The following is a 26732-nucleotide window of genomic DNA, read 5'->3' on the forward strand; positions in this document are numbered from 1 at the left end:
GAGGATTTTAGGTAGGGATAATTTTAAAAGTATTTTAATCGAAAACACAGCTGGGAATATTTGGTTTTAATTCGGCTTTTATCAGGGTTTATTCTTTTGTATTTTTGTATTGTGTATTTTTTGTATTTTGGGTATTATTTGTTTTTAATATGCTGTGAACCGCCCTGAGTCCTATGGGAGAAGGGCGGTATACAAATTATAATAATAATAATAATAATAATAATAACACAACTCTTGAAATCTCTGTAAAGTTCCAAAGGCTACACTGTTTCCCTCAAATGGTCCGTGCCAGGCCAGGGTCCTCCAAATAATTAGAACTGCAACTCCCATAATTCTGGAAGTCATGCTAGCTAGAGAATTCTGGGAATTATAATTCCAACAGATCTGATACTAAATTGATCAAGATTGCTCTAAGTTCTATTCCTGTTCCTAAACCAATATTCCTGGCCTACTGCTAGAACCTGCATTTTTAAAAAGTGCCTTTCCATAATTGTTATTGAATACTGATTCTAAAAAATGGAGGAAATCTATACATTTTAAATTGCTGGTCTCTCTTGTGCGTATTGGAGTACATATATGGCAATTTAATAGATATTTTTCAATTTTATGGGTTTATAAACTTGAGCAGTCTTCTGACACACCTTAAATTGTTGAAAGCTAAATTTGATTTGGGCATTCCTCAGACAAAAAAACCCCATAGAATCTGATTTATTACAACTAATGAAATTTCAAACCAATTGGCAAACAACTGGATTTATCAATCCATAGAAATATAAGAATCTGCTTTAAACTGGGCACAAAAGTCTTTTAAAATTTTGTCTCAAATTTGTACCTAGAAAAAATAGGTTTATGTTTTCTCTACAGATAAGAGAAACTTTCCCAAAATTTCTCAATGCAATTAATGATAGTAACACCACTCCTGAAAAAAAAATCCCTTCAGATTTAGATGAAACATGGGAACCCGGAGATGCCACAGACCAGTGGAATAGTAGTAGTAGTAGTAGTAGTAGTAGTAGTAGTAGTAGTAGTAGTAATAATAATAATAATAATAATAATAATAATAATAATAATAATAATAATAATAATAATAATAATAATAATAATAATAATAATAATAATAATAATAAAGTTGGAAGGGACCTTGGAGATCATCTAGTCCAAGTCCCTGCTCAGGCAGGAAACCCTATACCATTTCAGACAAATGGCTGTCCAGTCTCTTCTTAAAAACCTCCAGGGTTGGAGCATTCACCGCTTCTGGAGGCAGGTTGTTCCACTGGTTAATTGTTCTAACTGTCAGGAAGTTTCTCCTTAGTTCTAGGTTGCTTCTCTCCTTGGTTAGTTTCCATCCATTGCTTCTTGTCCTGCCTTCAGGAGCTTTGGAGAATAGCTTGACTCCCTCTTCTTTGTGGCAGCCCCTGAGATATTGGAACACTGCTATCATGTTCCTCCTCGTCCTTCTCTTCATTAAACTAGACGTACCCAATTCCTTATATGTTTTAGCCTCTAGACCTCTAATCATCTTTGTTGCTCTTCTCTGTACTCTTTCTAGAGTCTCAACATCTTTTTTACATCGTGGTGACCAAAACTGGATGCAGTATTTCAAGTGTGGCCTTACCAAGGCATTGTAAAGTGGTATTAACACTTCACGTGATCTTGATTCTATCCCTCTATTCTTTCACCACCTTGCAATTAACAAGTACACTATGCTCCATTCAAGAAAATAATTCCATTAAAATATCTAATTTTTTTTTGTCTGCTTGAATTAAAATTGATAGAAAAGATGCAGGAGAATTTTATGCTTGCAGGCCTAAATATTGTATATTATTATTATAGTGCAGTATAGTGTACTGTGGTGTGGTGTGGTGTAGTGTAGTGTACTGTGGTGTTGTGTAGTGTGGCATAGCAGCTTTTAAACGATCCAGTCATAGGGTATTTTATGTCATTTTCTATTGATTCTTTTTAACTAGAAGTAATCGGAAGCAAGTTTATGACATTCTATATGTAATGTATACATTGGGCTGTACATTAGAGCCATGGTGGCACAGTGGTTAGAATACATTATTGCAGACTAATTCTACAATTTTCAAGAGTTCAATCCTCACTGGTTAAAGATTGACTCAGTCTTCCATCCTTCCAAGATTAGTAAAATGAGGACCCAGATTGTTGGAGGCAATATGCTGACTCTGTAAACCACTGTGAAGCGGTGTATAAGTCTAAGTGCTATTGCTATTTCCCCTTCTCCCAAATCTATCCATAATGTGGTATTCTTCAGGTAATGATTGTTTTAAATATTTGCTCATCTACTACTACATAGCAATAGTTCTGAAAATGTGAGCTAGGAGTGTGCTGAGTTAATTTCATTACCATTCTGTCACCAAGTAAGTTATTTATGGATAGCTATAATCAGGAAAAAAATATTACGTTTGATAAGATTGAGCAAAGTAGAAGAAGGGAAGCAAAACATTAAAACTGGATGAACACTTTGAGAGATGAGCATTTGCTTATATATTCTTCAGGAGTTGAAAGTATTTTATAATTTTCAATTGAAATTCATTCTGAATTATTCCCAATCCACGAGATTAGAGCTAACATTATAATCTCAAATAGTCTGTGTTTCAAATAGCTGATTGGCTACTTTTAGAAACTGAGGCATCTTGTTTCTTTTACTTAACTTTTCACTATTTGGATAGAGTCTTCCTGTAATCATTTGGCATTTATGAGCAATAAAAGGAGAGATAAAACCCTCAAGTTTATCAGCATCAATAGAAATACTGCTATTCTTATCAGTAAACTTGCAGCAAGCCGTTTCCTATCATCTAAGGCATGGAATGAGCAAAACAATCTCCATTCACAGTATTTTTCAAGACAGAAGGGCAACTGTAGCATCAAGGCATTTTTGTAATCTCTTTGTAAGCCAGTTTAATCACATGAAACATCTGCAGAACTGTCTTCAAGTGAGCATTTCTTCTTTTTGTTCCTTTGTCTTTGAAAAAAAAAACCACAAAGCTTGTACACAAAGCTGATCAATGGCGACTAAAACATCAGTGTGGAAGAGGAAATGCTGTTAGCACAATGTTTCACATATGTTAATGCTTACGGTACCATCAGTGTCAGCTTTACTTTCAATTTGATATACACCAAAGCTGGCATACAATTTTAACTGGTGAGGTAATGTCATTTTTAATTTAGAGAGCCTTTAACTGTCCACTTTAACTAGTGATATCATCTTCCTAGTGGTCTCTGAGGTATCCTGTAAACATAACTAATGGACCCCAGACAGTTTAGCACTTAACCGTAAGGGTGGCACTGATCATCATATATTTTTTCCTTATTGTTAACTTCAAAATTGTCAGATACAGTTTAAATTTTGAATTGTTTTAAAAAAAAGCTCCCTACCCATTAATGTAATTGGGAGCTTTTTTCCATTTGTAACAATAGATAAAATGGCCAGAAGAAATTAATATAATATTAATTTAAGATATAATAAGATAAAATAGGATTGTGCAAATAAAAATTCATTTCATGAATTTAAAAACAACTACTGGGATTTTTTTTAAAAAAAACAACAACTAGTTATTCCTTAGAGAAATTAAAAAAAAAAACCTCTAGTTTTTTTCATTAAGAAACAACAACATAAAACAATACCTGAAATGCAGATTTCTAACAATGATTTTTTTTTCTTTACAAGTGGATACAGACTTTTCATTTTTAATTAAGTCAACCTAAATATTTTGGCTTGATGTAATCAGCTTTAAAGACTATAGGTGCTTGGATTTAATCATATGCAAAGTTATGGACGTACACACGTTCAGTTCACATTAAGTCTATGAAAATGAATAATGTAATTAAGGACAAATCTCTTAACTGACTATAAAAAAGAGACTGGAATACATGCTTAGGAGAAGAAAGGTGATTTGATTCTCCTCTGTCATTCTCAGATCTAATTAGATGTTGTTTTTCATTTTATTTTGATAATTGCAGTTTCAGCAATACATTTTTTGGGGTGAGTCTTGTCCTAGATTATGTTAGAAGTTGGGCATGGATTATGCAATGCAAAATGAGCCTTCTCATAGTATTATCCAAAGAATTATAATTCAGAGTACTAACCATTATACATATTTATTTAGATGCCTTCAGCCATTGTATCTTCCTTATGTAAACCAGGGAACAACCAAAGGTCTTCAATCTAGAAAGCAGCTTTATAAAATTATTTTTGCATGAAAATGTAAAGAAAATTTGCCCAAATGAGTTATGGCCTGGTTAATTTTGTTGATAAAATATTTCATAGCAACAGTGATGACCCATTACAGATAAACACATGTAATAATCAGTACAAGAGCTTAAGTTATACTGAAGTCAGCAACACAGACCTGGTAGATATGACTATGAAAATCCATGGCTGCATTGAATTGGTATCAGGATTCTATTAGTAACATAAAGATTCCCAATTAAAAAGCAATGGAACAACACTGGAAAGGGGAAAAGAATAGTATCAAAACAAGAACAATTATTATTGCATCATTGATATTCCAAGCACATACAAAGGGCTAAAGCTTCAGTGACAATAACATACTCACCATCATTTATCTTTTGACCACTTCTTGGTGATGCCAGTAATCTTGAATTATCTGGATAGGAGATCTTGAATGTGGAGAATATAAACATTCAACCATCTCTAACAGAAGGAGATTAATTCACTTCTTAAAAAGAAGCAATTGTAAAAGCCCAAAAAGGATTTGTAGTATAACTTGATATAAATTCTGTAACATCTGTTCTACCTGGTGAGAGATTTTCCCATCTCATATGGTTGCCATAACAACAAAGAAATACTTCCTAGCCAAATAGATCCCATTTCTAGAGGGAGCCTGACAACTAGGTGGAATGAAGATGGAGATTTTAATCCAAGATAAAGAGTGAAAGAGTGGGAAAAGAAGGTCAAAGGGAAAAATGTTTGGAAGAAGAAAATTTTGGAGGTCAGAAAACCAGGAGTAAAACATTTTAGAAAGGACTGCAGAGGAGAATAGAAGAGACTGGAAGGAAATGAATCAAGAACACAAGACAGAGTAATAAGTGACAGAAGAGAACAAAATGCATAGGAAGAGTAGAGAGACGAAGAAGACAGTGAGGAAATATAATTCATATATTCCCGTATTTATCTAATAGAAGCATTTGGTGTCGATGATAAGCTTAGCCTATTGATATTCTAATTTAATGGCATTTGGACTTCAAAGTTGCATAAGAGAAAGAACATCAACAATTTTGAACTCTAGTGTTGGAGAAGATTCTGAAAATACCATAGATAGCCAAGAGTTTTTTTAAAAAATTAGTGTTTCTCAATCTCAGCGACTTTAAGATTTGTGGATTTCAACTCACAGAATTTTACAGCCAACGTGCAGGCAGGAGAATTATGGGAGTTGATAACTTAAAGTATCTGAAATTGAGAAAAACTGAAATAGATCATAGAACAAATCAAAACCATTCTCAGACACAAAGAAGACACAAATAACCAGACTCAAGATATCTAAACCACCTTGAGAAGTCTGTAACACTGGGGAAACTAGAAGGAAAGAAAAGGAGAAGACAACTTGCATTTAGTGGATGGACTCAATTATAGTGGCAAGTATTGCACGATTGGAAGATCTCAAGGACCAAATTAGGGACAGATTATCCTGGGGAAAAATTATGTAGCTACTAAAAGTCAGTGCCGACACGACAGCACATAATGAATCAAACACTCAATGAGAAATGCTGGGAAAGTATCTCCAAATTAAGTTTTAATAAGATCTGAATTTCAATAGCTGGGAAGTCGTCCAGAGTTCAATATTAAATGGGAGGCTATAAAAATGCTTTAAATAAAGAAAGGGTTTTAAAACTCATATTTTTCTATAATCATTGAACATAAAAAAGATGTTGAGACTCTAGAAAGAGTACAGAGAAGAGCAACAAAGATGATTAGGGGACTGGAGGCTAAAACATATAAGGAACGGTTGCTGGAATTGAGAATGTGTAGTTTATTGAAGAAAAGGATGAGGGGTGATATGAAGGCAGCGTTCCAATCTCAGGGGCTGCCACAAAGAAGAGGGAGTCAAGCTATTCTCCAAAGCATCTGAAGGCAGGACAAGAAGCAACGGATGGAAACTAATCAAGGAGAGAAGCAACATAGAACTAAGGAGAAATTTCCTGACAGAACAATTAATCAGTGGAACAACCTGCCTCCAGAAGCGGTGAATGCTCCAACACTGGAAGTTTTTAAGAAAAGACTGGACAGCCATTTGTCTGAAATGGTATAGGGTTTCCTGCCTGAGCAGGGGATTGGATGGCCTCCAAGGTCCCTTCCAACTATATTGTTGTTGTTGTTGTTGTTATTGTTATTATTATAAAAGAGAATAACAAGATTGGAAGGGATCTTGGAGATTTTCTAATCCAACCACCTGCTTGAACAGAAGACCCTATACAGAAGAACCTATGGCACACATGCCACAGGTGGCACGCAGAGTCCTCTCTGTGGGCACGCACGCCGTTGCCCCAGTCCTAAGCCTTCAGCTGGGTTTTAGGCCTCCGCCACCGTGTGCAAAAAAAAAAAAAGTTCAATCAATCAATTTTAACTCGCAGGGAAAAAAAAGATCTCGCAAAGTTGGAATTGATTGATTGAACTTTTTAGTCCCTCCCATTCTGTCATTACCACCGCAGCCATGCCCACCCAATGGGCCATGCCCACCAAATTGGCCACACCCACCCAATGGGCCACGCCCACCCAACACTCGACGATACATAAGTGGGTTTGGGGTTGCAGTTTGGGCACTCAGTCTCTAAAAGGTTCACCATCATTTCCCTATACCATTTCGGACAAATGGTTGTCCAATCTCTTCTTGAAAACATGGAGCACCTGTAAATTCTGGAGGCAAGCTGTTTTATTGATTAATTGTTATTATTTTCAGGAAATTTCTCCTTAATTCTCTACTAATTCTACTTTTGTGGTTCTTCTCTGTGCTCTTTTAGCATCTCAACATTTTTTTTATATCACACTGACCAAAACTGGATGCAATTTTCCAACTGATAGCATTACTATCACTTCACATGATCAATATATCCCTCTGTTGATGCAGTCAAGGACTGCCATGGCTTTTGTGGCAGCTGTACCACACTGCTGGTTCTTACTTAAATGTTTGTCCACTTGGACTCCTAGATCCTTCTCACTATTACAATTATTTTCTCATGACTAATTGCATTTTGTCAAATAGGGCCCAGGGTTCAAATCTGTCAAGTTCCTTCTTTATCTTGAATCTATCTTTTAAAGTTTTGGCTATTTCCCCTAGCCTCAAAATTCCAGATCAAAATTCCTTTTCCATCCTAAAAGCATTCCAACTAGCCATGAGCTCCCAAACTACTTTCTTTTCTTTACTTGCTATATCAGTAATTGCTGGGAGCAGTAGTTGCAGTAATGATAAAATATATGAGGGGAAAGTAGCTTTTCTTCCCCCTTATTGTCTTCTTTTTCCATCATCCATCTGTATCAGATATCAGAGTGCAAAGCCTAGAGCATCATGTTAAACCTGCAATAGCAAGGAAAGAAATTAATTCAAATTCCACAGTAGAGTTCTTTAAGATATAACTGGTTGGATCAGTGTTTCTCAACCTTAGCAACTCTAACTTGCTAACTAAGGAATTATGGGAGTTCAAGTTCACACATCTTAAAATTTCTAAGGTTGAGAAACACTAGGTTAACTTTTCTGGAGTCTGGTTTAACTCCCGATATTTTCATGGACATCTCTGTGAGGTTTGTTGTCATCAGTGCAGAAGTGGGTTGCTTTTGTTTTGTCTCTGTGGTCCTGGACATTTATGTTTTCTTTTCTAAGTTGTTCAATCTATAGCAGTGGTGGCGAACTTATGGCACGGGTGCCAGAGACGGCACTCGGAGCCTCTGTGGGCACATGTGCCATTGCCCCAGCCTTGCCTCCCCCCATGACCCCCTCCTCTCCAGCAGCTCCCCTGAAGGAGAGTGGCCCATGAGTGTGGCCCACGCGGAGCAGCGCAGCCAAGGACATGGCAGCCAGGCAGCATAGACAAGACTCTGCTCTCACACCCCATCGTGCACAGTTGATGCTGCAGGGCGTAGGCAGAGGCCATGACCGCCATAGCGCTGCTGGGCTGCCTGGGCGATCTGCGGAGGGCCCTGGAGGCAGTGAATGGCCCTGCGGACAGGGGGCGGGGCAGGAGGCAGGGCAGGGGGTGGAGCAGGGGCGGGTCCAGTTTTTGGGCACTCGGTCTCTAAAAAGTTCACCATCACTGATCTATAGTCTCCATCTCTGGAGCTTCCTGGTAATATTCCATGTAAAGATTTATGAGGACTGATTGATTTAGCCTTTAAAGAATAGCCAGGATAAATGCCACTACCTGTTATTATTGTTCAAGATTTGGTGTCCAATTAATGTTTCAGAAATTTGGTAACCATTTTTTTTCATTTTTGTGTTTATGTGAATTTTGGTTAATAACTGGGGGTCTTTAATCTTTAGTAAAATAAATTCTCACTTATAATCTGCTGTTATGAAATTCTTAGATAATTGTGAAAATAATCCTTTAATCTCAATTTTGGGAACTATCTTAAACCAGAATGGATAGTTTTAATCTAAATGGTCTATAGGTTGATTTGGCAAGAAGCAAGTTCATATTTTTAAATTGTTTTATGTGCCTTTATTATTTTGCAATCATTTGAGATAAAATGGGTTGTTTAATATACTCATGCAGCTGAAGCAGAGTTTCATTTTTATTATTGCATATTTCCTTTTTATTGTTTTATACACGTGTCTTGCTTGTGTGTAGGAGACAGAGTCAGGCCATTCTACAGAGCAATCCTTATGCCAAATCCATTTTTATATTACCATAGTCATTTTAAGTAATATGATGTTTAAAAATACACAAATGTGTAACAATTAAGAAAGCAGCAAAGCAATAAAGGTAGCATAATATGTGAAACTTCATTTATTATTCTGTGGACTATACACTTGCAGAATTGCATATCGGAATACAAGTATTATACAAAAATTAAAGCCAAAACGATGTTTTAGAATTCAGACAAGAACACCACCCTTTGAAAAGAATTTAGTGTATTATGTATTGATAACAATGCCATGATAGACAAAGGAATCCAATTTAATAATACAGAATTGTGCTCACGAGATTTCCTTTTTCTTGTTAATTGGTTACTTTAGCTGATATTGTCTGTAACCATAATGGTGCTATTCTTCCTAATAGTTCCATCTTGCCAGATGATGTCTACCGACATGATGTAGTCCATTTTAATTTTTTTTCATTTTGCGCACATCTTTTAGGATAATACAGCTTCCAAACAGGCTAGCATTATTCTTCATTATCTGTGCTGTATGGCTGTGGTTCTTAAATTAATTAGTTTTCTTTTTTTTTTCTTCACTGGAAGTTAAAAGTTTTTTTTTTTTTGCTTCAATTTATCTACCAGGTACGATTATGTTGAAGTGATTGATGGAGACAGTGCAAATGGGCGAGTGTGGGGAAAGTTTTGTGGCAAAATTGCCCCCCCACCTGTGATATCTACAGGACCATACCTCTTAATCAAGTTTGTCTCTGATTATGAAACTCATGGAGCAGGCTTCTCCATTCGCTATGAAATTTTTAAAAGAGGTGAGCAAGCTGCTTAATCTTGTCATGCTAATTGTTTTTAATATGAAATATTGACAGTAGGATTGTTCAATTTGAAGGTCACTGTTACTTGGAGAGAGGGGAATTAAAAGAACATTTAATGTCAACTTAGTTTCTAAAACATTGCTTTTATAGGACCGTGGAAGTCAGTGAATCAAGTCACTAACTTTTGGTCTGTTCTGATACAAATATAATTCTTTTTTGCATTCTGCTCTCATAATAGAAAATTCTATTACTCTGGAAAGCTGTGATCATGATGAGTATTACCTATTATTTGCCTGTAATATGTTCGTTCACAAGGTTTTGTTACTAATTTGGGTGAAAATCGATTTGGCAACTTTTGAATTTTAAATAAGTAAATCAACAAATTTGGTATTGTGTGCATAGCTCTAATTTAATAAGCTTTTTAATTTAAAAATGGCACATCAAAACAGTAGTAAAGAAAACTTCTGAACCTTGTAACATAAGAGAAAGAGAAAGAAGTATATTCTTAATTTTATTGCTGATTTTGCAAATGTTGTGGTTTCCCAACTTTTTTTACAATGAAGTGTTTAATTAAATATTTGTTGAATGCAAAAGTTCAGAATTAAATAATTCATTTAATTTCAGCTTCATTTGAAAGTCCTGCTTAATCGATGCATCTTTTTCTTTACCTTTAATATGCTGATTTTGTTTTATGTCTTTTTATAATATTCCAAATATTTTTCCCAATATAGTAATCTTTGTTAATTCATTGTGGATTGGGAATGGATGGTATGTGGAATATCAGAATATTTTAAAACATTTGCTGCTAAAAGTCCTAAAAAGAGTGCAATGACACAGGCTTCAAACACCACCTGATTTATTTCAGTGAAGATAAATGAATGCAAGCATTTTTTGTAAACAAAATGCCACATGAATGGGATGTGGGAGGTTTTCTGCTCAGACAAAGACTGGCAAATGGCTTCTGTCCCATGGTCAAATTCTTTTTGAAGTAATTTTGTGCGTAAAGACCACAGTCACTTTTGGAATAAGCCTTATCTTTGGTTGGATGCAGATTGAAGAAATATTTGGCATCTAGGAACTTATTTTGAACAAAACTAGATAGTGAATAAAGTAAAAACAACATTCCATCCTATCCCAAGATGTTAATTTTTATAGAAAGATTTTGCTTCCATGACAAAACATTTTGGTACCTAACAAGTTGGGTAATTAGCACTGTTGGGTAATTAGCACAATTAAACAATGATCTTGAAATAATAGAAAATTATTGTAGTCCGGGTTTTAGATTTTGGCTGTGGTTTGCTCTCCAAGCTTGTTTCAATATAATTTTTGAACGTTTTGTTACCAAACTAGGTAACATCAGCAGCAGGATTTTCTTGTCCTATTCTCCTTAGGTCATGTCTTGTATGCCAGTGTGGTCAGTTGGTCATACGATTGGTTGTTTGTTTGGAGCTATATTTGAATTCTGAGCAGCTGATTGGTTGATTGGTCTGCCTAAAGGATATTTTAAGGCCACAGTGCATAAAGATCTAATGAAGGGTCTCCCAAACCAGCAATTTGCAGAAAGTACAATTTGCATTTTCAGTACAGCTTTTTTTCCTTGATATCTTAGTGACACTCCACAGTTCCCTTTATTGATTTCCTTGTATGATGCCTTATATTTCCTTCTGAAAGGCATTAGTTACATTAAGGCAAAATTATAAATGACAACTTGCACACTCAAAAGTCAGAATGTTTAAAGTTATTGCCCCCAAAGTAATATTAATTCAGGTTTATGCCATAGTATGTCACAGTGAAAATGCTATTTCTATGTTCAGAAATGAAGAAGTTCCCATGCACATGTGTGGTCTGAGAATTACAGTTGCTGTAAAACCATTTTGGTTTGGTGGTTAAGTTTAGTGTAGTAGTTAAGACACTAGGCTAAAAAACAGAGGTTCTATTTCCACTTTAGGTCCAAAGCTAGCTGAGTGACTTTGAGCCAATCGCTCTTTCTCAGTCCGACTCACCTCACCATGTTATTCTTGTGGAAAATAGCAGAAGGAAGGAGGACTTGGTATGTTTAGACTAGCATTGATGATGTTACCTAATTGGGTAATGAAATGTCTACAATAAAAAAAGCAAGCTCAGAGAGCACCAAAGACCTCTCATAATTTTACCCTGCCTGGCTATAAAAGGAAGTGGGGGCAAAAAACAAACTAAGGAAAGCAGGGGCATACCATAAATATATTGTTGTCGAAATATCAATATGGATGTGTCTATGAAGATAGCTGTAATTAGATATGATCCAGATTTGTTTTCCTTTACTAAGCTTACAAAAATAGAGCAAAATATATTGAAAACAAATACTGGATGCATCTCTGACACTAAGCAAAAATGAAACAAATATGAACTAATTCTTTTCTCTTATTTGATAACTTTGAATTGATGTGACAGTAGCAAAGGAGGCAGCATGTTCTGAATTATTTTACACCATTGCATGTTGTGACTTTATTTATAAACATATGCAACAGATTAGATGTCTTTTGAGTCACTACTTTTATCCATTGGTGGGATTCAGCCAGTTCACACCACTTCACCAGAACCGGTAGCTAATTTTTTTTTGCCCCGGCCAGTACGGACTTCCGGAAGCGGCATCCACACAGAGAACCGGTTCACATATTTGAATCCCACCACTGCTTTTATCTATGAATAGATAAATATGGCCAGTTGATTAGATTAGCTTTCATTAAACTTTTAATTGTCGGAGGGAGGGAGGGAGGGAGGGAGGGAGGGAGGGAGGAAGGAAGGAAGGAAGGAAGGAAGGAAGGAAGGGAAGAAGGGAAGAAGGAAGGGAAGAAGGAAATTTTCTTGCATTCCAGAGAGGAAGAGGGAGAGGGGGAAGAGAGCTATAAAAAAGCATTTCCAAACTTGGTAGAGTCAGGATATATTAGACTGCAATATCCATCATCCCAGTCTGTATTGTTATGAGACATATCAGATTTATCTTATTTTGAAACTACCTTGGTGTATGAATGGAAATCTGATAGCAAGAAAGAGATTTTCTGAAGATTACAGCTGAGAAAGGAAAGATTAATTTTCTAATATATTTGTGGAATTCAGTGTGATCCTATTTTTGGAACAATTTGTTCCAAGTAATATAGTTGATCCCAGGCTTGCAAATCTTTAGAAAGGCAATCAACGAAAGCTTTTCTCCTAGGCCTTTGAGTTAGGTTGAGTGGAGTTCCAATTGAATAGTTGCAATGTATTTTGGTCCAGTTACCATTTTATGTTTTAGTTGACTTTAATGAATTATAATTTTTGTCCTTATATTGTGTTCGTTGTAGAAGGATTTTTCCCCCTCTTGTATGCTGCAGGGTCACGCTGTTGAATTGTATGGCTATATAAATGAGAGTGAGTGAATGAGTGAGTAAATGAATGAAGTGAATGAGTGAGTGAGTGAGTGAGTGAGTGAGTGAGTGAGTGAGTGAGTGAGTGGATGGATGGATGGATGGATGGATGGATGGATGAATGAATGAATGAATGAATGAATGAATTTGCAACACAGCAGGGAATTATCCTGATAGCCATCATATTTGGAAACAGATTCTCATTCATTCCCATATGGAGACGTTTTTTTCAAACCTCCTTGTTGCCAGTTATAGGAATGGCATCTTCCTGTATACATGTCTGCATCACTGTTGATGTATGAGAATCAATGCTTAGGACAGATGTTTATCTTTTCTGATGTAATTGCATCAGAAGAAGTTACTTTTGCAAAGAAATTAGAAGTCACATGGGCAGTGGACATTGCCCATCCATATGGACAGTTTGTAGGCCTACAATAGAATTAGGCTTTTGTGTAATTGCCTTGCACAATACCGAAGTTAGTTAGATTTGATCAACATTGCTAGTAATCAAACAATTTATCATACCTTCACTAACAGCATCACTTTACTGGTGCACCTGTGTCAACACAGCTCAGAATGAATCAGTCACCCTTGATACAAGTACGAATTACCTTTCACATCTAGTTTGTCAAAAAGGCATAGGTCACATCTGGCAGACTTACTGAGCCACTGCTCTAGGAATATGAAACCATTGTTCCATCGACCAAACACCACACTCCCTCTTCTTGCAAAACATTCTGTTTTACCAATAAAGGGCTGTCAACCTGAAGATTTAAAGATTTAAGCTTAAAGGGGCTATAATTATTTCCCTTGGGCTGACAATATTTCTGCAGCTTACGCTTTCATTGTTCCCATATGACATTGTCATAATTTTCCCCTCTATTTCAGAACTGGCACAAGTTTACTTTTTCAGTTTGCTCTGGTAGAAATGGAAAAATGGGCTTCATGTAATATATGGGAATTGCCTTTTAGTACAATTATCAGTACAATATTAGGACCAAATTAGCTGTGTGACTAATACAGGATTAACATGGGGCAATTCTCCAAAAAGAGAATTGGCATAATTTGTTTTCTTGCTAACTGTATAAATTCTTACAGAAGGGAAATGTGTTGTTGTCTCTTTTGTGGTGCAGGACCAGAATGCTCCAGAAATTTCACATCTATGACTGGAATGATCAAATCACCAGGATTCCCTGAAAAATATCCCAACAGCCTTGAATGTACTTACATTATCTTTGCACCAAAGATGTCAGAGATTATCCTGGAATTTGAAAGCTTTGAACTGGAACCAGATACAAATCCACCCGGAGGTGCATTCTGCCGTTACGATCGTTTGGAAGTCTGGGAGGGTTTCCCAGAAGGTAAGATTCCCATTCCCAATAGCTGCCATGATTTTACCTGATGTCATGATTTCTTGTGGGTTTAATCATCAATATAATTAAAATTAGGAGATAAGAGAGTATTTTAAAATTAACCTTGAAATCTGTCCAGATTTCAAGGCATTAGGATTTTATCAGGGACAAAGAAGTCAGGCAGAAATATATTGAGTTTCCTGTGCTGTCCATCAAATGAAATGAAATTCTGCTTATAGTTTAATGTCATTAAGTTGATATTCAGCACCCTATGTTGAATATGGTCATGATAAAAGTTTGTAAGGATTCTCACAAAATAATGATATAAAGATACATGGTTAATTCAATTATATATTATAGAGTGGTACAGCATTTGATCCTGCTAACATAGAGTTGTGCTGTAATAGTGATCTTACATCAAATTCTTGCTGATGTGGGCTAAAGAGATAAATTTTATATGTTGTTAGCACTAATGGAGAGATGATATATGGTATTATTCTACTGCTGTTGGTAAGTTTAGATTCTGTGAAGTGTTCTATAGGGAGCTAGTTTTACTCTCAGAAATTGAAGCTGTTGCAAATTGTGGCAGACATTACAATTTTTTCAAACAATTATATTAGCTACCAAATGGCTGTTGAATCAAGATCAAGAATTTGGTTTTGGCATAAAAGGACCCTAGGAATTTGGGACAGGTCTTTGCAGTCCATCCTCCATGTACCAAAAACTATCTAGCACCAATTGTAGCCACTTATGAGTATGGTTGGTCCTGTAGTATCCCTGAACTTTCTGAAATAGTCCTTTCCTGAAGCTTGTGAGGCACTTAGTACTAAATATTTTAAATTTCTTTTGTATTTCTTGTATAAAACCTGGATAAAAGGTTTTGTTTCTGTTTTTGTCTACATATCCCTCCCTCTTTATTGTTGTATATGATTTTCATATTATTTGTATTATAGCTGTTATATTTGTAAGCTGTTTATAGAGATGTTTTTATATAGGAAACAGCATAAAATATATGCAATAATATTATATACAATATTATAATCATCCATTATGTCTGAGATGGCTCAGGGGAATTCTATACATTCTTGGGCATTCAAGTACACACACATATACCCAATGTAAAATCCATTCCTCCTGCTGTCCCAGGCCTGGGTTTCCAGACTATTCTGTATGATTCCAAGCACTTTCCTTGTTCACCCTTCATACCTGCCACATCACAAACTATTAATTGCAAATTGTTGCCAGCACATTGTTCACACTACCCATTCTTTCTCTTTTTCCTTACCACTGTGGATTGGGATTATTTTTAGGAAGCTGTTACCACTAGCTGAATGAGTGCGAAACATGATTTAGAATGTAAAAGGTATGGATCCACTTTCCATCCAATGAGGCAAAAGAGAGGGGAAAATTGGGTCCTTAACCATCATCTATTAAAAACCAAGTGGGGGAGAATACAGCTAAAATCCATAAAACATTATTAAATTGAGAAATTCATTGTGAATAGCTATTCTGATGGTTGTCTTAGAGGACTTTAAGAGAACTGGATAAATTCATGGCAGACAGTGGATATTAGCATTGATGGCTACAATATGTGATTGTCTCCTGAATCATAGGCAACAACATATTCTAAGCAGCAGTTCCAGGGAAATAAGTCAAAAAGAGTTATTATTTTCTGGTCGATGCTTCTGAGATACTTGAATGCATCTGATTGACAACTGTCTGGTCACGCCAAAAGTTTGATTAGATGGATTTTTAGCCTGATCTGGCAGGACTCTATGTTCCTATAGCCCACTTTTTAACAAGAAAATGCTTACACAGAATTTAGTTTTCTCTTGGTCTCATTGAAATGAAGAATTTGTTTGCATACGTACTAAGCGGATTAAGAGCAATAACCCTTGTAAACAGTCTTTGCAGGATTTCTAGAATAAATAATGCCTTAGGATTTCTTCCAAAGACTAAAACTCCTCTTTTTCTATCCCAAATTTAACTCAGATTAAGAGGCTAGTCTTTTCCTTTTGCTCTTGGGTAAAAAAAAAGGAATGGATAATATCCACCTATCCTCAGCTACCCATTTCTCTTTTGGAGCTATTGAAAGACAATCTCAGTTATTAATTGGCATTCTTCAGTTCTGACAACAGAACACAGAATCAAAACTGTAGATCAAGATTTTCAGAAAAAAGACAGCCCTGCAATGTTATTGTCACCAACTCCCTTCATTACTAGCTGTCTTGGTAATATCATTTCAATTTGTAGAATCACCTTTCCGAATTTTCTCTTTGTAATAACTTGCATACTTGAAATAAATCTATGTATGATATACTGGTAGCCTTTTTTAGCAACTGGACCGGCAATTCTGGACCGGCAATTCAGTCATTAAGTAGAATAGTCATTAATCCAAGTGTGCTTTTATACTTTTATACATATGTTAACTGATAGTGATGGTGACAAAGTGTGAAAAGCATAAATGTGCATTTTGTAAAGTTACTTTTTCATCACTGTCATAATTGCAAATATCACTGCCTGAGCAATCACTAAGCGATGATTAGCTTGCAGAATAGTTTTATATCTGTAAGAGACATATAAATTATTTAAATAGGAATATGTTTTAAAATAATACACATACACTCTTATCTACGTACAGGTTAAATTAATGCACAGGTAGTCCTCGACTTACGACCATTCATTCAGCAGCCATTTAAAGTTATAATGGCATTGCAAAAAGTGACTTACAGCCAGTCCTCACATTTATAAATAACCATCCCCACAGTCACATTGCCCATATTTGGGCAATTGACAACCACCATGTATTTACAATGATGGTAGCGTCCTGGGGTCACATAGTTGCAAAGTACAAAGAGCAACAAAGATGATTAGGAGACGGGAGGCTAAAACATACAAGGAACAGTTGCTGGAATTGGGTATGTCTAGTTTAACAAAGAGAAAGACGAGGGGGGACATGATAGCAGTGTTCCAATCCACAAAGCAGTCCACAAAAGCAGTCCACAAAGAAGAGGGAGTCAAGCTATTCTCCAAAGCGCCTGAAGGCAGGACAAGAAGCAATGGATGGAAACTAATCAAGGAGAGAAGCAACCTAGAATGAAGGAGAAACTTCCTGACAGTTAGAACAATTAACCAGTGGAACAACCTGCCTCCAGAAGCAGTGAATGCTCCAACACTGGAAGTTTTTAAGAAGAGACTGGACAGCCATTTGTCCGAAATGGTGTAGGGTTTCCTGCCCGAGCAGGGGATTGGACTCGATGACCTCCAAGGTCCCTTCCAACTTTATTATTATTATTATTATTATTATTATTATTATTATTATTATTATTATTATTATTATTATTATTATTATTATTATTATTGATCAGATAATTTACTTAACAACTTTGATGATGCCTAGCTTAACAACAGACGTTCCAGTCCCAATTGTGGTCTTAAGTCGACAACTACCTGTATCAAAAGTCCCTTTTAATAAGTAACAGGACAACAGGAAAAACAACAACTAAAGGGCTGTCTGGTATTAAACTTGTCAATATGGACAGCATGGTACAACAAAGCTAAAATTAATGTAGATTTTACAAATCATTATGTTATATGTGCCACTCTGAGAATATGGAATAAATTCAAATCTAGTTTGAAAAACTGAAAAACCTTTGTGACTCTCATCGCAAGAAGCATTCTATAAACAAGAAATGATAAGCAAGCATAAATGGTTAATATTGTGATAAGCTAGAATTTTTTATACATCAAACCAAATTAAGATCTGTTAAAAGAATATACTTGTCAATGGTTTCTTATACAGAACTATCAGAAAGATTTAAAGTAGATAAATACTTTAAAGTTTTGAACACTGAATTTGAAATAAAACTGTGTACAAATGACGGACATATATTGCTAAAATGTATAACTTTTATTGAAATTTGAGACAAAAGAAGATTAAATGAAATTATGTATGATAAAATGGGCTATAAATTTGGTTACAGTACACAAATTGAATAATTAGAAAATATGTGATTGAAAGGGTTAAAATTTACCTTAAGCCCTAATCTTAAAGAGATTTTTTTATATTTTTTTATAAATGATATACTGTTGATATTTGGCACCAGAAAGATTGTCCAGAATGTATAAAGGTACTTCAAATTTATGTGGAAATGTGAACAACAGGATGGGACATTTTATCATATTTGATGAAATGTAATAAAGCCAAACAGTTTTGCTTGCAAATATACTCACTAATTCAAAACATTTTAAAGTGAAACCAGAGGCTTTTCTTTTGGAAGTAATGAACAGACAGAAAAAAAAATCATGGGACTTTGTTTTTATTATATGACCATTGCAGCAAAATTGGTATATAAAGTGGAAAAATTCAGCATTATCCACAATGCAGGAATGGTAGGTAAGGATGACACCATTTGCAGACATGGCTAAACTTCACTGATTAGTGAAAAGACATCTACATTTATTGCTAACAGAAAAAGCTATACTTCTTGCATGAAATAGAAAAAAATGAAATGATAAGTTCTGGTTTTGATGATTAAGAAAAAAATAGATAATAGAAATAAGAGAACTTTTTTGAAACTATTGAGTAAGAGATAATTTTATAATCATGCTTATGCTTGTATTTGCTACTAAGAAAATTGGAAGCTATATTTCTTTTCATCTTTTGTTACATCTTCTTTGTCTTTGTCTTTCTTCTTTTCCTTTGTTAGTTTTTGTTGTTATCTTCTTTTTTCAAACTTTTAATAAAACATTTATATAGTATTTAAGTTGTCCATTGTAACAGCTTTATAACATATGTAACTATGCCTTAAATATAATAATTAGCTTCTATCTGTTGAAAAAAGGTTTATGGTGTGAATACCTGCAGTAATCTTTACTGCAATTGATGTGTGGAAAAAAGACTAGTTAGAAAAATTATTTGAAATATTTCCAAGAGATTAGTGTCAAGGTTATTTCCCCTAAGGTAGCAATTTTCTGGTTCAAGAGAATGATAGAGCTGAAACTATTATGCTCAAGTATTATAGTTTTCCTAATCTATCTTTGAATTAAAAATGTCCTTTATTTAAGCTGCAAACATTTTAAATATATACTTCTGTAGCTATATCCATTATATCTTTCAAGGATAATAATAGTTTTGAAATGTGCATTATTTAGCATGCTTAAGCATATAAATATCACTTTTTAATATGAACCATTATTTAATATTCCACATTAATTTTTCCCATTAACTGATGATAATAAATCTACTGGACATAAATAGTATATTAACAACTAGATTGTGCCTAGTTCAGAAATAATTTGAAGAAAGTGATTCAGATCTTTTACAAGCTTGAGTACAATACCAGTTTGCTATTCATTAAAACAGCCTATTATTTTTCAATTGTCCATGAGATGATTAAAAAGACACTGCTGCTTTAAGAGTTACATTAACTTTAATTAGCTGTATCTTTTTTTCAGACAGAGCTACTTTAATGATTAACAGAACTCTGCTCAAATTCCAAAGCAATTCTTTTGAATTCTTTTTATAGCATTCACTGCCTTATTAACAATAAATATTACATTGGACAATGTTTTGCTTTCATAGATTATGGTCTCTTTGCCAAAGTATTTTATCAAAGAGAGTGTATTCTCTTTTATGGCTGTAGAAGATTAATGTTGAATTTCAGAATGTTCAAAGAAAAGCTCAGGAGAAGCTCATCCTGGAAAATCGAACATTTATATGTTTTTCTGTTTTTTGTGGTGTGAGTTTTTATAGGATAGGCTTCCATCTGTCAAGGATAGGCTTTGCTATTTCATAACAGATTTCCTTGCTTTTATTACTGAACAGCATGTCTAAATCAATTCATTAATAACATTTCTTGCAAGTAGCTCAAGTCAATGCCACAAAGTGATATGTAACCTCGAAAATGACATTTCTGAGGTCAACTTCCATCTACATCTTCTTTGTTAGTATATAATCTGCTTTTAACATGCCATTGCCAATAAATTCATTTTATAAAATATTTTCTGGATATCGGCCATCCTACTATTTAATCAGAAATCTTAGAGATACAAGTTCTATAGGTGAAAGGACAGAAGGATAGTATTCCATAAAAGTGATTTGGTTTTTTTCATTCCAGAGAAGGAAACAACATAATGGATGAGCGAGAGATACATTGAACAACCTACGCCTATTAGATTTGTCACATTTCCATTTATTTTAATAGAACACATAACAGCGGCTTCATCTTATTCCAGCAATTGGATTATGCCTGTGCGAAATCTACAAAGTATCATTCAATTGCTTAGCTTTGAGAACACCAGACATGTGATTTATAAGTTTGTGCAGCATTTTGGAGTCTGTCTCTAAAAAGTGCTTCAGAGCTCACAGGAGTGCAGTTATATAGGTATTCATCGATTTACAACTGGTCACTTAGCAATCATTTAAAGTTATGACCAACCCCCCAAAAGACTTACAACTCGGATTCAAAGTTCTGGTGGTGAGGCCAAACTAGCAGTCACGTGATCAAATTTCACTGCTTGACAACATGGACACATTTATGGCCATTTGCAGCATCTCACAGTCATGAGACTATGTTTTACTATGGTTTTACTATCATTATTCCTGTTTTGGGCATATAACAACAATGGCATTTGCTTAACAACTGCCTTGTTTGTTTAACAACTGCCATAACATAGATTGAAAAATCAGGTAAGTCATGTGACTGACCAGTTTTACAATTGTTATGACATACAACCACAATGAGCAAACTCCATGTCTTTTGTTTATTTCCTGCTCCTTAATGGCAGACACCTAGTATTTAAAGTTGACTATTTTCCTGCAGTGAAATCATTTTTTCTATGGTTTTAATTTCTTATACCAAGAGACAAAGTAATGTAAAAAGGGCAATTTTCACTTTTCTAGTCTCTAAAGTAAAATTTAGAATTTCCCAATTACACAACTCTAGCTCTAGAATTGATGCTTTAAAAATGAGACCAAGTTCTGTGTGTCTTAAAGTGTAGTAATTTTAGCAGTAATTTAAATGGGTCCCAGCTAATCTATAATTTCAGTTTAAACAGTTAAGAGTAAATGTGCTCTGCTGAAATCTATTTGACCTTTGGCTCACAAATTACAAGGCAAAGAAGGATTAATAGCAGCTTTCAGAAAAGACTGACACATACTAGCTAAGCAAGTAGTGATATAATCTCATAAATTATTGGTCAAGACATTGTCCCTGCAGTGAATCATCTGAGTTTGGTCACCTTTTACACTGCATTAAGTAATTTATTGTCACTTGCAAGGGTTGGGAGTCTGAAATTGAAAATAAAAAGAGAGATGTTTTCAAGCATGCTCTGTATTTATGTAGAAAGATTAAAAAAAACCTGTTTTCATCCTGCTCAAGTCAAATCAATATTACATTATCTCAGTACAATAGACTTATATGTTGCGTAATAAAATCTCTTACCTCTTAATATGATATTCTACAAGATTTTCATCGGCTGAATGTACATAGTTATAGACAAAACAAACTGAACTGTGAAAACTGACAAACATATTCAAATGAATTAAAATTCAATTTCCCTAGTATGTATTATAATTAAATTATAAAGGCATGATTTACTTTGAATTAGCTTCAATAAGTTTGGTTTTACTACTTAAAGAAAACTTTCTTGCAGAGAATATCAGATCTATAGCCTAGAAACTATAAAAGAAGGCAGTGGCAAATCACTCATACTGCCAATAAAACATGGACGTGTCCATCAAGTAATCAGAATAAATACTGCAGTACAATTTAGCGGGACTCCTTTTTCCCCCTAATTAAACTCAGTGACTACAGCGATCAAAAGATTTAGTGAAAAAGTGCTAAATGCAGATATTGGTTCATTGAACAGAAGGCAGAAATACAACGAGAAGAGAAGGCTGGATACTGGCTAGTCCCACGTACGTTAAAGCACAAAAAAACCTATATATTGTTGATATGCACATAAATGCACATGAATGACTCACATATAGAATTAAGAGAAAAATGAATCAGAGTGAAAAAAAATTCTCCTGTTAAAATAGCCCAGGGTTAGCAAATTATTCAGAGCCGTGGTGACACAGTGGTTAGAATGCAGTATTGCAGGCTAATTCAACTCACTCAATTCTGAGGGGCTCAAGATTAACTCAGCCTTCCATCCTTCTGAGGTTGGTAAAACGAAGACTCAGATTTTGTGGGGCAATATGCTGAGTCTGTAGAGAGAACTGTAAAGCACTATGAAGCGTTATATAAGTCTAAGTGCTAAGTGCTATTCAGCTTGCAAAAATAAAACAAGTGCCACATATCAGCCAAAATTTTTCTCTTCAACCAAGTCTCTTTCTCTGCTTTTTCTTAAGATTTTATAATATTTTGCATTTTTGCCAATTCTTTTTTTATTCATAGCTATTACACAGCAAGCCCTTTTTATGTAGTGATTAAAGGCTTGTGAGTTCTGATACTGCCTACGCATAAAGCTAGCTGGTTTACTTTGGGCTAGTCATTCCCACTCTGCCGTAGGAAAAAGACAATGGCAAATCATTTCCAAAACTGTTGTCAAGAAAATTGCAGAGATTTGTCCATGTAGTGTTCAGGAGTCAAAGGCATAAAACTAGCATCCCTGATTCCAGTTTAATAATAAATGGTCAGTATTGTATTCACTCATTGTAAGTAGCATGCTGACTGTGATTTGGAATTGCTACTTTGAGTTGGGTAAATATATTTGAAAACAGTAAAAAAAAAGGTGGCTTATGGTACTGGACGGTTTGTTCAAAATTAGTGCAACTTAGCTAACTGTAAAATGTTAAAAACATTCGTATTGAATTAGCATTAAAAAAAATCAACCCAGACATTTTTTCATATTTAAAAGGTGTATAAGCTTTTTAACATAATATTATATTTAGTCATGGTAGATGAATTGTTACAAATAAAACAATGTTGTATAGCACGGGTGTCAAACTCGATCGCATCACATGACATATCATGATGTTTTGCAACATTTTTGGCCTTTGCAGAGCCAGGGTGGATGTGGCCTGCACATGACGCATCCGGCCCGCAAGCCGCCAGTTTGACACTCCTGATGTATAGAAATAGGAATGGGACCTGGCATTGTTAATAGAGGCATGTTTTGTTTTTGTTGTTTTACTTACTACACGGAGAATAAACTGTGCTAAATCATGGCCCAAACCATTGCCATTAGAATAGAAAGCAGTAGGTTGCATATGGTAAAATTTGTGAATATTTGTAAGGGTTTCACCCAGTGAAGGAGACCTAACGAGAAAAAAAAATGAAAGCAGATGGTGGGTCACAAGAAGGAGGAAACATAAAGGATTATTTTGGAAAGGTTACTGGAGAGTTTGAAGGGAAGTTGTGAAGGGAAATAAGGCTTTATGGGTAAAGCTGTTGAGCGAGAAGAAACAAGTATATTGATTTAATTCTTGAGAGTGGAGAAATGATGACGGGGAAGGAACGGAATCTGTGTAGTGTTTGGCTCCCAGCCATATGGAAATTGTGGTAAGAGGCTCTTAGGCTTAGGAGCTTTAGCCAATCCTGTTATAGGTTTTAACTAGCAAAAGATTTGTTGTTCTTAGCTTCCAGAGGCTAGTTCACTGGCATATATCTTCAGTGAATACCTCTAAGACTATTATCATAATGGAATGGAAATATTTCATACTGAATGTGAATTATTTCTTTGGTGGCACACAACATGAGCAAAAGAGGAAAGCTTGAAGCTACAAAACATTGATAGGGCTAGAGCAGTGTTTTTCAACTTGACAAGTTTAAGATGTGTAGATTTCAACTCCCAGAATTCCAGGGAATTATAATATATATAAATAATGTAATCTAACAGTATTTGCAGGGGCAACCACAAGGTATAGTCAAAATAGAAGATGGTGCCCATGATGATATGATCAAAGTTCCACCTGTTTTGTATAGGCACTGCATGTGTGACACACATTTATTTATTTGCACTCTTGTTAGTTACCTAGATATAAAATACAACAGATATAAAAAAACTTAAAACCTAAACCAAAAGTAAGATATCAAGCCTGCAAAGCCTCAGAAAAAAATCCATCTTCAGGTTTTTTTTGGAAGGCAGAGAAGTTTGGATACAAACAAATATTGGAAAAGGAAATTATTCCAAAGGACTAATGGCACTTTTAGACTTTGGCTTTATTTACCTCCCCAAAATGGGAACAACGGATCTTCTCCTAGCAATGATGGCATAGTAAGGATGGCTGTCCTACAGGTAATCAGATCCCAAACCATAAAGTATTTGATAGATTAATGGTAGTATTTAAATTACACTTGGAGGCTAGTAGGAAGCCAATGCAAAATCCACAGAAGAGGTATAAAAACAGGCAGAGCTTCAATGACGTCATCATTGCTACCATCTTTCTTTTTCTTTTTTTAACCATATCTTACAGATATCCATGAGCATTATAAACTGGTTTCAGAATGTAACACAGATGCACAAATTTATGGATAAATAGATTGAAAACAATAAAAGTTATCAATATTATTTAATGTTGCAGTCATTAAGCAATCACCAAAGCTAAGCAAATGTGGCGATCAATGAGCATTAAAATGCAAGAAAATGGCATTAAATGATGAAACATGTGGTGATGATGGGATACTGCAAATGTCCATAAATTTGAACCAGTTGCTAAGCACCCAATATATGATCATGTACCATGGGGTGGAAATGGCAGTCAGAACTCCAGAACCACATTGTAAGTAGCTCTGAGAAGGTCAATCATAACTTTGCTAAATGGACGGTCACTAAACCAGGTTATCTGTATCATTAAATTCTTCATAATAATCAGTTGGGTTTCTACTTATTCCATCTTAGATCCAGACAAAATCACCATGAAAAGTAAATGATAAATACTATAATCCAATTGAATCCAAAGCAAATTAAGTCAACTAGAAAAACCTGATGTAACTGTGTATGTTTGATATCACCTAAATACAAAAATTTTAATATATTCATTGTGATTTTTAAGGAGGGCCTATTCTGAAGCAAGATTTGAGTTGTTGTACTCCATGTTCTTCCACCACTTGGCATATCATGGAGAGGAATGCATATGCAGTACCCCAGCCATCGAAAATATTGCTCACGTTTTGTTCAACTGTCAATTATGTGCCCCTCCCCCTTAGTAAGGCATAGATACTTATCCCTATTGGAAAAAACACCAATTGGAATTTGAATCACGGATTTTCTTATTTCCTCCTGGACTTTAATGTATCTATTCTAAGCGGAACTGCTAAGTTTATATTAAACCAACTGGGGAAAAAACCCGATACATCAAACAAATAAGGGTACCCCATAAGAGAGGTGCATTGGTCTGATAGCTGACTACTTGCATTACCACATATGTATTTTATCACTGAATTATTTCCTTTTATTTGTTTTATCTGGAATCAGATTATGTATTTAATTTTTTTTCTTTTATTAATGAGTTTGTAAGAATAATCAATTAAAAACTATTTTAATCTACACTGTGAAAATTCTCTTTAAAAAATTAAGAAATTCTTGTTTTTTATTTTTTCTGTATTCCTTTGTTTAATTCTAAAAGATAAGATATTATTTGTTTTATTTCAATTTAACTTTCCTTCTTGTTAGCTTTTTATTTAGAGTGTGTTTTATCTCCTAGAACTGCTTGTGAAAGCTAAATCATTTGTTTGTTCTTGTGTTTGTCCTGAAAAATGTTTCTTCATATTTATAATCATGTCTCACAACTTATGACATCATATTAAAATACATCATCTGGAAATATGTTGTTTATTCCAATATCTTGCATTATTAATTGAATTATGGTTAGATGGATTAGTCTAATTTTGTTTGTAATGTCTTTTACCCCGTGTTCATTCATAACTCCATTTTGTCATATTTGTCATAAATGTATAATTTTTAATTTAAAAACAAAATAATATTTATTTCCATGATTATGCTTTTTGTATTTTATATCAAAATATCATTTTAATGTATTTCTTCTTAGTTCTCTATGAATACATCACAAAATTCAGAAAAGTATGTAATCCAGAATGTGAAAATCAAATTTTGTTAAAGTTATCTAAATACATATTTTTAAGTATATGTAACTGGAATATTGTGAGAGCAATACTTTTCTTACAGAGCTGAACAATAGATTGTTTCCTGATTAATAAGATATAACCACTAGAGAATACTTTTTACTTCCTGTCTTATAGGTCTCTCTTCCTATAATCTCTTGAGGGACTTCTACTAATACAAACTTGTGTTGTTAGAAAGATTTAACCATTTATAGTTGGAAAGATTTGTTCAACCCTTTTCTTATTTTTATATATGTATTACTATCTTC

The 26732-nt window shown here is 34.7% G+C and overlaps 1 protein-coding gene across 3 annotated transcripts in view; it reads left to right on the forward strand.

The window, feature by feature from the left end:
* The window catches only part of NRP1 (neuropilin 1), a 134611-nt gene that overhangs the window by 44705 nt on the left and 63174 nt on the right, over window positions 1-26732 (forward strand). For all 3 annotated transcript variants that reach the window (XM_029283358.1, XM_029283359.1, XM_015812022.1), the window contains exons 3-4: window positions 9473-9654; window positions 14174-14401. In XM_029283358.1, coding sequence (XP_029139191.1) covers window positions 9473-9654; window positions 14174-14401 — 410 coding nt within the window. The remainder of the gene's footprint in view (window positions 1-9472; window positions 9655-14173; window positions 14402-26732) is intronic.

Source organism: Protobothrops mucrosquamatus, unplaced genomic scaffold (genome assembly GCF_001527695.2).
Source record: "Protobothrops mucrosquamatus isolate PMUCROS unplaced genomic scaffold, P.Mucros_1.0 scaffold61, whole genome shotgun sequence".
In the NCBI taxonomy this organism is placed as follows: Eukaryota; Metazoa; Chordata; class Lepidosauria; order Squamata; family Viperidae; genus Protobothrops; species Protobothrops mucrosquamatus.